The sequence below is a fragment of the Hippocampus comes genome, unplaced genomic scaffold (genome assembly GCF_001891065.2).
Source record: "Hippocampus comes isolate QL1 unplaced genomic scaffold, H_comes_QL1_v1.1 scaffold22, whole genome shotgun sequence".
Lineage (NCBI taxonomy): Eukaryota > Metazoa > Chordata > Actinopteri > Syngnathiformes > Syngnathidae > Hippocampus > Hippocampus comes.
In genome coordinates, this window is record NW_017806175.1 from 917,596 (window position 1) to 933,040 (window position 15,445).

At 43.5% G+C, this 15,445-nt stretch overlaps 1 protein-coding gene across 1 annotated transcript in view; it reads left to right on the forward strand.

Moving 5' to 3' along the window:
* Positions 1–15,445, forward strand: part of agbl4 (AGBL carboxypeptidase 4) — a 270,285-nt gene that overhangs the window by 250,115 nt on the left and 4,725 nt on the right. The window contains exons 10-11 of the mRNA XM_019896549.1: positions 8,014–8,166; positions 9,819–9,981. Of these exons, the coding sequence (XP_019752108.1) occupies positions 8,014–8,166; positions 9,819–9,981 (316 nt within the window). The remainder of the gene's footprint in view (positions 1–8,013; positions 8,167–9,818; positions 9,982–15,445) is intronic.

Below are 15,445 nucleotides of genomic sequence, written 5' to 3' on the forward strand. Positions count from 1 at the left end.
CCCCCTCCTTGCTTCAATCCTTTCATCATACCTCTTTAGTTTTACCTCTGCTGGAAGCCAAATTGTCTCCTCCTCATAGATAGACTTCTGATGTATCTTACATTTTTTGGGGGCTGCTAAAGTAATGATACGAGGAGAACAATCCATGACATGAGGAGAATATTCTGTTTGCGTGTGTGTGTTTTTAAGATTGCCAACTGAATACACTTGGGCAATTTCCACCAAGCATTTCCAAAAATGTGCCCTAATTAAATTAATGTCAAGACTCAGACAGTGTGACATTATTTTTCCACTATAAGGATCCATTTCCCACATGCAATCAGTGAATAATTGTAATGCTAACTAAAGGAAAAACAATTGAACAATAAAATTCCATCTAAATTTAAAATGTATTTGTTACTATTCTTATCAGGGATGTTCGATCTCACTTTTTTCCAGACTGATACCAGTGCAATTACTCAACTCTTGAGTAGTCACCGATACCAAGTACCGATACCACTTGTACTTTTGATACATAAAATTTGCCCTCAAAACAAGGACAGATTATTTTAAAGAAAGACCTTTATTGTTACGTTCCGGAACAATCCGGATCAGCGTGAAGCCCACAAACGTAGACAAGGATAAGAGCGTATGACAAAAATATGTTTCGTAACAAAAAACAACGCAGGACCAACAAAGTGCAACGCTGGTAACAAAGAAATAGGAAAATGCGGAACAAACCAAAAGCGCTTGCAAAAGGCAAGGAACGAGAAAACGTATATCGCTTGTCAGCTCAAAGGACAAGAGAATCCAAAAACACGAGAATAAAAAACTGAGACCACACCGTAATGAAAAATGACTTACAAGAGAAACACAATGAGTTACGTGGTAAAAGTATGAGGCAAAAATCAAGAACGTCTAGAAAATTGAAGCAGTTGGCAACAGAGTCGTGAGCAAGGTTTAATAATCCGACAGCCAGTTGTCGGTGTGGCAGAGGTTTTAAAGGCAGCTTTTACCGGGCATGATTACAGACAGTTGTGGCTCATGAGGGAAAGCCCTCATATGCCCCCTACTGGACACAAACAGAAACAGGATCATGACATATATGAACCCAGCATAGCAATTTTCTTTAAAAGGGCATGAAATTAATCGTTTTTTTTAATTCATATTTATTGTGCCGGGTATCGGCCCAATACCGATACCTCGTTTCAGTATTCCGCCATCCCTTACTCTCTGATCTTCCCTCTCCTCCCTGTACACAAACGTGGAGGCTCATGAGGCGCCGAAGCGATCGGCACCCGTTCAGCCCGATTACATGTCACCTCTCCGTTCATAAATGGATAAATGCCATCATCAATATGAGAGCAGGATTCACACTGACAAGGAAGGAAGCGGGGTGGGGCGGGGGTGGGGGGTGATGGAAACAGACGGAAGAGAAAGGTTTTGTATCATTTACTCTCGCCCCTGAAGCGGGTCGCGCCATCTGCCGTGTTCTGTCACTGTGACATCGTTAGAGGGTCACTGACCATGTGGCCCGCTCCTTGCCATTTGCTCCTCGAACCCATGAGGTGCTCCGTGGAATATTACATAGATGCTAAGGTGATGGATTCTTCCCATCTCTTCTTTTTTTTGTGTGTATTTGTTGTTCTTTATCAAAGTTGGAAGCAAACTTTAAAATACCTGCTAAAATAGTGTATAGACAAGATGTTCTAGGAAAAAAAATCTGTTGGCAAAATGCTGTTTAAAAATTTCAAAAAGAGTTATAAAAAATGTAGTAGTTTAATATTTCGTTGGTTTAAGCTCTTACTTTGTTGTGTGTGAATAATGGAATTCCATCCATTCATCCACCCATCCATCCATTATCTGTACCGCAATTCCCTCGAAACGAAAAGGCAATCTGTGTGTTGCACCAACCGGAAATGAAAAAAAAAAAATCATTGTCAGGCGGCACGGGTATCGAACATTTGTGAAGCTTTGTGAAGTCTACATCCATGTTGTTGGCATTTTGATAAATCTATTTTTTTTAATTACAAATGATGTTCATGTTTCAAAGGACGTCACTATCTGTTGTCATCACATATTTTGTATCTCATAGAAAATGAAACCTACTCAACTATTATCTGACTACCAAAGCGGCAAAAATTACAGTACAGTGAGTGGTTCCTCTATTTACGAAATTAATTGGTTCTGGAAAAAATTTCTTAACTAGAAAATTTTGTAAGTCAAGATGCGTTTTCCATTTAAATGCCCTAATCTGTTCCAAGCCCCCCCCCCAAAATTTAGACATAAATGGTTTCTAAAGCAGAAAAATGCATCAAAATCTGTAACAAATACATGTTACAATTAGATTATTGCACAATAAATGAGAGTTGTGTATCATGTAAAAAAACAAAGAATTGAGTAAAGAAAAAAAAAATGATGGTCATTTAACTTTTAACTGCGTCCTCATCATGACAAGGATGTTTGCTTTTGTCGGCTTTTAACAACCCTTCGAAAATGTCCAAGGCAAACATCAGCATAGTGAGCGATCACCGGACTGGTAAACACTTTTTCGGAGTGATTCACATTTCCGTAAAACTATCAGAACGCCTCATGGCCCGAGGGGCGAATGACGAGGACGCTGCACATGTGACTATGTATCGTCCTCGTAAGTTGCTTCTTCTTTTCTTCTTGGAAAATGTTAACATAATATGTGTCATTTTTAAACACAGCTATACTGATAACGTGCTAACCGCCTTATATGGACAATCCAGCGTGTACGCTGCCTTTCGCCCAAATTCACCCGGGATCGTCCCAAGGCCGCAAGCGCTACAGGGAATGGACGGATGGATTGCACAGCTCACTCCAAAAGCCAGCTTTGGCCATCACACTTGTCAAACCTCCCACAGGCAATGCCGTCCATATTTAAATGTTAATATAAAAGCTTACACGGCGAATGAGATTAACTTTGGTTCTTTTCCTTCCGAACAAGCGGAACTTTCCCTTCGCCTCCAAAAGGTAGGCTGCTGATGCAAAAGGGCTTTATTCCCGAGTTTGTAATCCTGCTTCAATCAGCTCTTTTTCCCCCCCTCCCCGTGTAAGGATAAGCTGTGCATTTATGGCTCTCACCGCACACCGCACCCTGCTCTAATTAACATTCAGCAGATAACCACTTGTAAGACAAAATTCATTCGTTTGACCTTCTTGGATTTACACTAAACTGTTTACGGCCACCGCAAGTTCAACACAAGTGGAGCGTTTTTTTTTTTTCCCTGGAGTTTTTTTAGCGCTGAGATTTTGTTTGTCTTCTCTTGGAGAGCGTTCATTTGGATCGCTCGCTCCCTCGCCGGTCCTCTTGCTCACCCGCTCAAATTGTCTTTTGACTTTCATTCAGCAGTGTCTGTTTCTTAATTGCCCCTAATTGCTTAATTACAATTTCAAATGAACAATTCTGTAGGTCAGAGCGGGTTGCTAATTGAAGCATCAATCACGATAGGCGGCCTGCAGAACTGTCTCTGTTTGATTGACAGTGCATTAGCCCTAGCATTGTCGTCAGCTTGGACGTGACTTTGTGGTGGGCTGTTATTTGTGTGACCAAGGCGTCATAACTGTCCTTCATGGGATGTTGTGAAGGAGAATTCAATCTGGGAACAAACCTGCTTTGAATTAATTGGGATTTGTCCAAAAAAAGAAAAGAAAAGAAAAAACATTTAAACTCAACATCTCTTTTTTTTTTGTACGTTTTTGTCCAGAGGGCCTTGCATGCTCTGCTTTCACTGATGGCAAGATATATATTTGCTCTTCAGTGGCCCAGAACCATCATTTTGTCACTCCACGCCATAGCATAGACAACGACCTAAATACACGCTTGATATTCATGCTTGAGGAAATCCGTTTCCTGATGGCTCCAGCACAGTGATGGTTTAGGGTCAAAGAACGCTAGCGATAGCGAAGACATGACGTAAAAAGCCCGAGGCTGTCAACGGGAGGGCTGAACTTCCAAGTAAAAATGGGAGAAACAGAAGTCCAGGGTGTTAGCATAACATACCACCAGCGGCGTCAAAGTCAGGGGAGACGACAGCCGAGCACACATGTCCAGTATATGGAACATCGCTGCTTTAAATATTTGCCCATCAAATTCCTGTGTGACATATCTGTGAGCTTCGTGTGAAGCGTGGTCTTTGAGAGCCACGCCCGGATGTGTTTGCACATATATGTGAATGTTTAACTGGCAAATGATCAATAAATTGAACTGTTAAGTAATCAATCAATAAAGCCCATGTTGGCAGTGTATCAAGGCCTTTGTCGCGTTTGGACCGGAGAGACAAACCTACTACACGGGTTAGCTTAGCTAGCTAGTACAATACAACACAGAGGGATGTAAAACTTTACCAAAAGTGTGTGTGGGGGGTCGGAGGGGGGGGGGGGGGGCACATTTGGTTCTGCCACTGGCCAGTGTACGCTAAAGGAAACTGTAAGTGACAGTAAGTTATTTTAAAGTAAAAAGGAAAACCTTTCCAATTATGAATGAAGGCTGTGTAAGTGCATTTATGTACACTCCGATTTCAAAAATGTGAATATGACTTTGGGCAAGAGGCGGAGTACATGCTGGACTAGTTGGCAATCAATTGCTGGGAGCATTTTACAGTCTTCAGTGGCCCGAACGTTCATGTTTTTGGAAGGTGGGAGGAGGCAAGGAGGATCTGGAAAGCCCACGCAAGCAAGGGGAGAACATGCAAACTCGAGATTCCTCAGAACCCCGGCACTGTCAGGCAGATTTGCTAACCACTTATCAACATATTGATTATTATGGTTTTGATGTTCACTGCAAGATGTAATACGCATTTATGGACCTGAGTCAGTTTTACGCTTGGACTACGGGGCGAGTTAAATTAATCAAAACATTTCTTTTCTACGGTTTGCTCGGTTTCCCCCAAATTATAGAAATGATTGATTGATTTTCTATAACTTGATCATGTTTGTGTTTGCCTCTTCCGCGAACAAAAGTGCAAACACTCACAAGCTGACAGGATGTTTCATGCGCAAAACCATACAGACGACATCCCTATCCGTGATCAAGCGGCCGTCAATTATGGATCCAAACGGCTCGCGACTTCACAAAGTCACTGAGAATGGAGAACAAGATATTGTGACAAGATGTCGTTTGTGCTTCACTTTATATCATTGATATGAATTGTGGCTCGAAAACAAATTCTCTAGATGCACGAAAGATTAACCGTTTGTGCCCACAAAGCACAAAAGATTCAATATATTTTAGCCACAGTGAATGACCATTATATTCGATGATTTTCTTTGCTGAATAAATGAAAAGCATGTTGGATTAACATCCATCACGATGATGTGCCAAAAATCAAACCCTCTAGACGAGACGACGTAGAACGATACGAAACGTGATTAGATGTTCTGAACAGTCAGTACCGAACCCAACCAAAAACAAATGCCCCCAAAACTGTGTTATGAACCTAACGGCGGACATTGCGAACCGTTCCACGCCTAATAAGTACAAGTCAGTATCACCTGCTTATCTTCCCTCCTCACCTCAAATTACGAAACGCCTCACCTTCACTATTTCCTCCTCCCCACCCCGAGGCATGGGGGCAACCATGTGATTATTAGGCTGGTTTCCACCGTCTAGACCGCGGCCCATTTGGTCCCCCCCCCCCCCCCAATGCCACTCTTGGCCTTAATGGAGGCTGATCGGGCGCTGTCTCTTTATATACTGGCCCGGCTCCCTCCGTTTCATCTTTTTGTCTCGATATATTACCTTCGCCCTGAATTTCCTTCCATCGCCTCGTGCTCCTTTTTTTTTCCCCCCTCGCCCTTTTTTTTCTTTTCCTTCCACACTGTCCTCCTCCCTCCTCCTTTTGCGCCTTCCCCCTGCTGCCGTTCCCTTTCTCCTCTGGGGCTCCATCCATCAGGTTGTCGGGGGCTGCTAGTGGGCGTCTCCCAGCCCCCATATTTCACCGCCAACCTTTCTCCCCGTGCTGTTTTCGCTCCTTGTTTTCTCTGTTATAGTTGTTCCACCTCTCTGCCTTCCTCACTGTGTTTCGGCCCCCCTCTCTCTCCAAACACGGGGAATAAAGTGAGCTGCTGAATGTGCAATGAGAGGGAAAGGAGGTAGACGGCGGTCGGGGAAAGAGGAAGAACGATAGAGGTATACAAGTGTACAGTGTGGGTGGCTTTGCAAGTAAGCTTACACCCGTGCCCTTGTCACAAACAGTTTAAGACGTGGCTCATTTTTTACATGCTTGGGATTGTTTGCTAGCATGTGCAATAAATGTTTCATAAGTACATTCGGCTTTTAATGTAAATGTGAGAAGCAAGATGGATTGCAATCAGTGGCAAGGCATGAACCTGATATCTGGATCATTACCATCACCATAGGAACCATCAATACTGTAGAAATTGAGACCTCGCGATGTTTAGCCATTTTGGAAAAGTCCGCCATGAAAATGTATTTTTCCAAGTACCGGTACGTCTGAGACCAAGTCTATTTTTCAGCCATTTTGGCCATCAAAAACGTAGATGTGTAGATCACCGAAGACCTCGCTAGCTAATCAAATCTGGCTGGAACAATTTTCCCTCTGACCTACCGATCAGAGGACAGAAAAAGGCTGACGGGAAGGCAAATTTAAAATCATCCGATTACGAAAATGTTTTAAGGCAGCATGATTGGGCAGATTCCACTGACATGGCATCATAGTCCACAAACACAAACTGGAAGCAATGCTGCCAATGGAAACACTACAAAAAGAAGACAAGAGACTCCTGGGAATAAATTGATATGATTTCATGGAACAAGTAGAAGAAATTCTTTTAGAAATGTACTGTAGGTTAGAGTTGCTGATCGCATTTACGCCTCATAATAATACTTCTCTGGATTAATGTGAGTCATTGATGATGTAATGGTTCACCTGCCAGGCTATGGGTTCAGTTCCCACTCAGTGACAGTTTGAATGGGAGAGCAAATGCTTGTCTTAAAATGTATCCTGTGATTAACCGGTGACCACCCCAAGGTGTCGTCTGCCCTTTGCCCAAAGTCAGAAAGGAATAGGCTCCTGCGGCCCTCGATCTTGAACAGAATATGCAGTGTCATGAATGGATAAAGGGATGGATGGATGAGAACAGGTGGTACTGTTCAATATTTTATTTGGCTCCGCGTGCCAGTTTGGTCATCACTTTTCTCCAAATGGATGTTTGTCCATTTGGCAGAGTGCGTTTCAATGAAATGATCGACACACATTCATGATTCCCAAATATAACGCCGAATGGCAAATAATTTATTTTTTAATCAATAAATCTCAAGATCAAATATGCAAATTTATTTTTTCAATTCTTTTTCAATGATCATGTTTAAACCGCGCGCGCAAACAAAAATCCTAAGACATTGGCGTCGAGTGGACCTCTCTGCGTGCGTCAGGCATCACTTGTTGCTTTGCTGAATTCAACGGGCCCTGTCATAACTGAATCACGGGGAAAAAAAATAAACTGGGGAAAATACAGTATGCAATGATGATATGAATTGATCAAGAAATGACTGAATGGGGGCACGTTGATCTCACACCAATGATCATGTTTAAACCGCAACGCGCAAACAAAAATCCGAAGACGTTGGCGTCGAGTGGACCTCGCTGCGTGCGTCAGGCATCACTTGTTGCTTTGCTGAATTCAACGGGCCCTGTCATAACTGAATCACGGGGAAGAAAAATAAACGGTGGGGAAAATACAGTATACAATGATGATATGAATTGATCAAGAAATGACTGAATGGGGGCGCGTTGATCTCACTGTGCAGAGGTCGTGGGTTCAATCCCGGCTCCGGCCTACCCTCCGCGGCCCTTGTGAGGATAAAGCGGATCGGAAAATGGATGGATGGAATGACATAATGGCTGTCCATGTTAGTTGTAGTTTGTTTTGCGGACTTCCCGCGTTGGAAGCGCACAGTGTCACAAAATGTTTTGCTCACCACTCAAACTAGCTGTTTTTCTTCTGTTTCCCCATGTGTCTCTCTCCCCCATTGTGTTGCGACATCAGAGTGTTAGCTTGGAGTTCTACATCGACGTCCACGCTCACTCCACCATGCTGAACGGCTTCATGTACGGCAACGTGTTCGAGGACGAGGAGCGCGTCCAGAGACAGGCCGTCTTCCCCAGACTGCTGTGCCACAATGCACACGACTTCTCCTTTGTGAGTCCTGACACGTGCGTGCGCACACACAAGCACACGGGCACACGCACACACTCACCCAGAGGGGTCTCTTATCATTCTTTCTGTCCGAGCGTATTGCTGGTTCTTAATACTTGGGAGATACTGGACTATGTACTGTTACCAAAATCCAAGTTGCAAAAGAGTTACTAATACTGTACTTGAGGAGATTTATGGGTAGGGACATTCAAAAAAAAAAAAAAAAAAAAAAAACTGCTTGCAAAGATAATGCTCAATTTTTCACTCATCTCATGTTGAGCTTTTCTCATTTTATCAGTGTGGCAAAATATTAGAACTACTTGAATTGTGCTAGATTTTTATGATTCTGAATCAGTCTTTCAGAACAGAACATAGTATTGAATCTGTGATCATTGTTTTGTTCGTATGATATTTTGTTCAGCTTGGCTTTTTTTAGAATACATCGGATTTTGTTTTAGTCAGTTTTATTAATTTGTAGTTAGCGACCTGGAGTCCCTGGAATGGCGCTATTATAACGCTATTTTATTCCTACCTGTCATTTTTGGTATTCGTATATTGTGTCATTTTGTGTTGATTTGTGAAGATCCACCGAAAGAAAAAAACTCCCTGGATACAGTCCAGCTGGATGGTTTGGAAATATTGCTTTCTTTGTGGCCTTCCTTCTATTTTCTCCAATTTAAGTGTGTTCAGTTCAGTATTCAAACTCTTTTCCAAAAAGGTTCGCATTTATGAATTGTATTTTAATAACGTGGGAAGTGAACTCAAGCCAAATATTGCTCGTGGGACATCTGGCCCAGGGGTCGGTCATCTCCTTTCCCTGTGCTTTGGCCCCTCTGGCCATTCAGCGCTACCCACAATGCACTGCTGCAGCAGCACAACACAATCATGGCAAAATCCCACCGGTGGCAGCAGGTTTGAATTTCAGCAAAGCAGCACAGCAAGAGTGGCAGGTAATGGTCACTTTTTCTTTTTTTATCTTTTCACAATGTGCTTTCCAAGACACCGTTAACATTGTGTCGCATCGCTGACGCCCACACACCAAATGGATTTTGTTTCTATCGTCATTTCCATTTTGTAAGAGGCGTTTTTACAGAACCAGATTACGTTTGCTACAAGTTACAACTTTTATCGGTGCACGCGCGAGTGTCGTTATGTGGTTGTAGTAGCAGGATCGTGCAAAAGTCTCGTTTCAGATGTAGGTTGGGAACTCGGGAACATGCGGAGCTTCATCCTCAATGAACAGCCTCACGGTACACACACTGAGTTGTGTCGCATCGCTGACGCCCACACACCAAACGGGTTTTGTTTCCATCGTCATTTCCATTTTGTGAGAGGCGTTTTTACAGAAACAGATTACGTTTGCTACAAGTTACAACTTTTATCGTTGCACGCGCGAGTGTCGTTATGTGGTTGTAGTAGCAGGATCGTGCAAAAGTCTCGTTTCAGATGTAGGTTGGGAACTCGGGAACATGCGGAGCTTCATCCTCAATGAACAGCCTCACGGTACACACACTGAACAATTTTGTAATACAAAAGAATGACATCAATTAAAAAAAAAACATGTGCACCATTTATGTTTTTGTCAAAATGGAAACACAACGGTGAAAAGAAAATGCTTTTCATCTCGCCTCCCGTGTATTGTTCTTCCCTTGCAGTCCAACACGTCCTTTAACCGTGACGTGGTGAAGGCCGGCACCGGCAGACGTTTCCTCGGCGGTCTCCTTGACGACACGTCCTACTGCTACACTCTGGAGGTGTCTTTCTACAGCTACATGACCTCTGGCAGCACGGCTCCCGTGGCCTACACCGAGGAGACATGTATCCTCGGCGGTGTGGCTTCTATTCACTTTATGTTAGTGCAGAGCGCAACCGTAACGTTCCTTTTGTGTCTGCTAATTAGTTGCCGGCGTGTCAACGAAATGACAAACGCACACGAGTCTTTGTGGGTGAGTTTGCATCAGGTCGTGTGCGCTCGCGACAAAAGCCGCGTTGCTCTTTTTGTCGCCTCTCGACGTGACAGAGTTACAACAGGGATGCGAAAGCCGCGTCTATTGATTCCATACACAAAGGCGCTCGAGAAGACGAGGAGCTCCCGTGTAGTCAGTGACGCTTTGATTGCGCCAAACAATCGAACAATGAGCCGAACAAGACACCTGTCAAACGCAATCGTCGGGACGCACAAACGCACATCACGGACGCTGAAGGTCGCCCGTGTCTTAATGGACACTGATAGGAGGAGGAAGTTTTCCCTTTCAGCTGACCTTCTCCAGACTGGAGTGCTCCCAAGAGCGGGCCGATGGCGCTGAGATCTTGGCAAGCGTTTTAGAGAGGAGCGATAAGGAGTCTTACATGTGATGTGTTTAAGTGTTCCTGCATTTCTCCTGCGGATGGAAGGGGAGGTTGGTTGGTGGATGTAGCCTTAGTGCCCTCTAGTGCCAAGCCTGGACACTCTCGCACTGTCACAGAGAAGGGTTAGTGGTTGGCTCTTCAGAACTAAACATTTGATGTACTGGAACAATGTGTGCAAACTGCACTGCGTCATATTGAGAGCTGTGTGGAATGTCTTTTTTGTATAGTTATGCTTATGACCAATATTACTCATACCTTGGTCAAAATTTGAGTTCAAGTCAGTTATTATTTGGCGAATGTATGTCTTGTCGGTGTAGGCATAGTGTCAAAAAAAAAAAGTTTGGATTTGAGGAGAAATAATGTCTTTGAAACAATCCTGTTGAGTTCCAGCATAATACGGGAGGGCGCACTTCTAGGGCTTTTAGGGTCACATTGGATTTTGAAAACAAACAGATGGGCCAAGTCATGTGTGAATGTGGTCGGTTTCATTTTAATATTCAGAAGCGGCTCGGTAAATAGATGGATGAAAAAAAAATCTGTTATATTGTATTTTTTATAAATAATAGTACCGGTATACTGTTTTGTTTTGTTTTTTTAATTGTTGGTTTCCTAGGAGCACTCTAGATCTGTTGCTGAAGATGCAGATGCAGTGGATTTTTTTCCCCATTTTTTGGATTATATTTCTTTATGATGAGGGCGGTTGGTGTAGTGCTTCACATTGGTGACTATCATGCAGCTGATGTGGGATTGATTCACACCTAAAAAGCCATTCGCAAGTGCCCTGCGTTTGGTCTGATTGTAGTCCACCTTTTTTCCCTCAAAGTCGGCTGACTTCAGTTTTGCCGTGACCCTGAACAGGATACGCAATGGCACTTTCTGGTATGTGCAGTATGTGCGGCTGCACACGGCGGCTTTGCTGGGAAAAACTGGGATGTGAAATAGTTTTCGATTGGTATCATAACGTGTAACGCTTGCGCGAGTTCTACTAAAGTCGAAGCTAAGACTATACCATGCAGTTATAGGACTTGGGGGTCTTTCGGCTTCTGATGTTGGTTCTTTTCCATTTCTGATCAAGGTCAAATTGGCAGAGAAGTCCGCCCCTGGTGGGTGGACTTCAATGATCTTTTTTTTGTGTTCTCCAGTCAAGTGTGTGTGTGTGTGTGTGTGTGTGTGTGTGTGTGTGTGTGTGTGTGTGTGTGTTCATTTCTGAAAAGGGGAGGGTCACAATGAGGCAGGGTCTCGTGTGGTGGGCAAGCTGCACAGGGGGACCCGGTGCAGACTGGAGATTGGGGTCAGGCAGGTTGAAGGAACCGACCATGTCGCTTTTTCCGCCCCAGCGCTCTGCTCGATGGAGCGTACAAATCATCAACAGAGACCTTTAGCACCTCCACCAACCTTCCTTCACCCCCCCTGACACACACAAATGCACACTTCCCACCCTGACACACAATCATCTACAGACAAAACTAACACATAACAAATAAATAATGGCCACTTAGACACCCACTTCACTGTCCTTCAACAAAACTGGCCTCTTCACATTTCTCACAGTTCAGACTTTTTGTCACAGTTTGAAAGTGATCCATATGTGTGTGTGTGTGTGTGTGTGTGTGTGTGTGTGTGTGTGTGTGTGTGTGTGTGTGTGTGTGTGTGTGTGTGTGTGTGTGTGTATGTACCACTCATGTCCTCCTCTCTCCTCCAGCCTGTCCTTTCCTCTCGTCTCATCACCCAGAACATAACAGCTCATTATATCATCTAGTCAAGCTGAGAATCCTCTTCTCCAAAACAGCAGGGACATCCTCTATCCTGTCTGCCTTCTCTTTGTCCTCTAATCATCCGGTACCTGTATGGGTATCTATGTGCGTGTGTGCTTGCTTGCGTGCGTGCGAGCGTGTGTGTGTGTGTGTGTGTGTGTGTGTGTGTGTGTGTGTGTGTGTGTGTGTGTGTGTGTGTGTGTGTGTGCTTCCTTCATGTGCATCCTCTTACATTCACTCCCATGTCGAACCATTTGTAAAGTAAAGCCATTCCTCTTATGTCCAACCATTAACAAAAAAAAAAAATAGCATTTGATAAGGGAAAATGTGGGAACTCGGATGTAATAAGAATTTGAGATGCCATTGGGGAAGGTATGTAGTGAAGTGAAGGCAAAGAGGAAAAGTGTGATAGTGGTTGGAGAAGAAACTTTTTTGGCACAAAGCAATAGTGTGCCACTGTGATTGGCTGGCGACCAGGTTTCATTTTCTTTCCAATACTATGGTTGACGCACTTCCACTAGTCTAAACATGGCCCCACCCATTTTTATATATGTCAGGGGCGGCCATTTTGCCACTTGCCCTCAACTGAAAATGACATCACAGTCGCTCAGAGCTCAGTTTGCGAACATCACACGACCAAACCCAGAAAAGAGGTGAACCGTGATGGCAGTTAATTGAGCATTTAGACACTGTGATGTCATTTTCAGTCGACAGCAAAACGTAAAATGGATGACAACGGGTGATTTTTTTTTTTCCGCTTAATTCACATTACAGAAACACAATATTAATCAGAATGTCTTGTTTTGATGAGTGGGGGTGCATAGAACGTATTATTGCGAAGAAGATTTTTTAACTTAATTTCATGTTCAACCTGCTTACAATATTGAGGCTTCCAATAATAAATATCCTTTTTAGAAATAAGACACCTGCGTCATTTTTGATGAACGCTTAGGCCTACTACGTTACTGAATTTTACGGCGGAACTTGAAGAGGAAAGTATTTTTGAGGCGGAACATGGCACAAAAAGTTTGAGAGCTACTGCTTTAGAAAATTAATGTTGTGAATGATTGTCGTTGAAAGAATGTGGGACCTTGTTTTTCGGTCGGTCATGTGCACACGTTTATGCATCATGTGGAGGAGATCTTTGACTTTGAAGACTTGGCCAAACTTGAAAGTACATTTACGCCGTTACGCCTCCGTTGTAGATTTTAATCGTGTTGTCCTCACCAGGGACTGTGTGTTTGCCTCTGGATCCACACAAACACACACTCATTGTCAGCTGACAGTCAGACGCGCGCCACACAACAGTGGGAAGCCATGAAATAGCAGAGCTGCCACCGCAACGCACTATGCATCAGTGCACCTGACACCCAGCGGAGAGCCTGTGACAGGTATGCAAATGATATAGCTTGAAGGCAAATATGCTTCGCTTCCACACATCACACACATCATCTCGCGTAGACACGCACCAGTGGGTGTGCGGTCGCACACTTGCAAAAGCAGAAGCACACAGCTGATTGCACAGGTATTGTTGGAGCAGTGGTTTGGATGTAAGCGTTGGCAGCGATGCACAAAAATCATGCAAATGCCCGCTCGGACATGATGACGTGAAGAGGAAAGTTTGTGGAGAGCTGCCCACTAAATGAAAGAGAAGGCGGTTCTGAGCGACGTCGGCGTGGAAGTGCCGAGTGGAGTCAGTGAGCCGAAAGTGTCAGTTGGTGTGTTATCAGTGACAGACAAAGTGCCAATGGAGCCAACACAAGATGAGACCAGTGTCATTGGCAGCGACGAGTGCTGGAGGCAGCTTGTCACATCCGCCAGAGGAGTGAAAGTACTCACTCTCTGTACTCAAGTAGAAGTACTGACACTTGTGTCAAAAAAGACTCCAGTAGTACTGAGTCAAATTCTTCCCGAAAAAAACAAAACCCGACAGAATCTGAAAATGACTGACTTTAAAAAATATATATTGTCAATTGCAGTGGTGCCTTGGAATATGAATTTAATTCGTTCTGTGGCCATGCGTGTAATGCAAAACGCATATATCTCAAATCGTCTTTCCCCATTGAAATTAATTGCAATGACATTAATACGTTCCAAGCAACCCCAAAGATAATACTAAACACCTTTTCACAGTGTAATTTAAAACACCAAAGATCCTGAAAGACTCTATCCAGGCTTTGTCCAACAGGGAGTGGTGTTTCCAAGCCAAAATGCATACTAAAATAGCGGACTGGGTGTGCTGTGACAGTGACGGGCTGTTGATTCCACCCATTGTAGTGGTGATGGGCGAGGGCGGTCAATACTATTTGAGCTGATAGCTCTAAAGATTGATTATTTGAGTATTTGCAGTATCGTACCACAAAGGAAATCAATGTCTGAAAGATCGAGACACAGCCATGGAGCCCTTTTCTGTCATTTGCGGAATAAGGTCTCATTCACAAGTGTCAAACTCAAGGCCCGGCCGGGGTCCAGATTTGTCTGGCCACATCATTTTATATGGCCCAACAAAGGCAAATCAAGCACATCAATTTCCAGGACGCTTGCTAAAGTCTGTACCAAAATTTAAAATTGCTATCTGTAATAAATACTAACATTGAGACAGTGCAAGCATTTTCTTGGCACATAACTTGAAAAATAGTTGAATAGACTATTACTTGTGACTTGTGATTTCAAAATTAATTATGCATTACTTTGTTATGTACTGTTCATGAGGAGGTGATTAAACATTTGTATGGTTTCATAGTTATAACGGCCCTCCGAGGGTAACTGTAACTCCAATTGCCCTGTGACTAAAATTAATTTGACACCTCTTGTCTAATTTTTCCACAATGGTACCTACTTCCTATACTGTCTTGGTTATCCCCTCACAGAAGAGCAGCTCTGCCCCCCCCCCCACCCCATCCAACAATTCTATTAGAGATGGCTTTGTCATTTTAGGAAGTACACAAAAAACAGGGGGAAAAACTCACCTATTTGCTGTTTTTGTGTCAGGCCAATTCTTCTTTCAATTGCTTTGGCGCCATCTGGTGGCATCTTGGTACCAAGGAACTGTTGAAATGACATGAAGAGGTTCATTGAAAGGAAAGTTATTGTTTGCCACCATCTTGTGGCATTGAGAGTAAATTACAGTAGAGAATAAAACTGGGGGGGGGGGGGGGGATTTTTAAAAAGAACAAAAT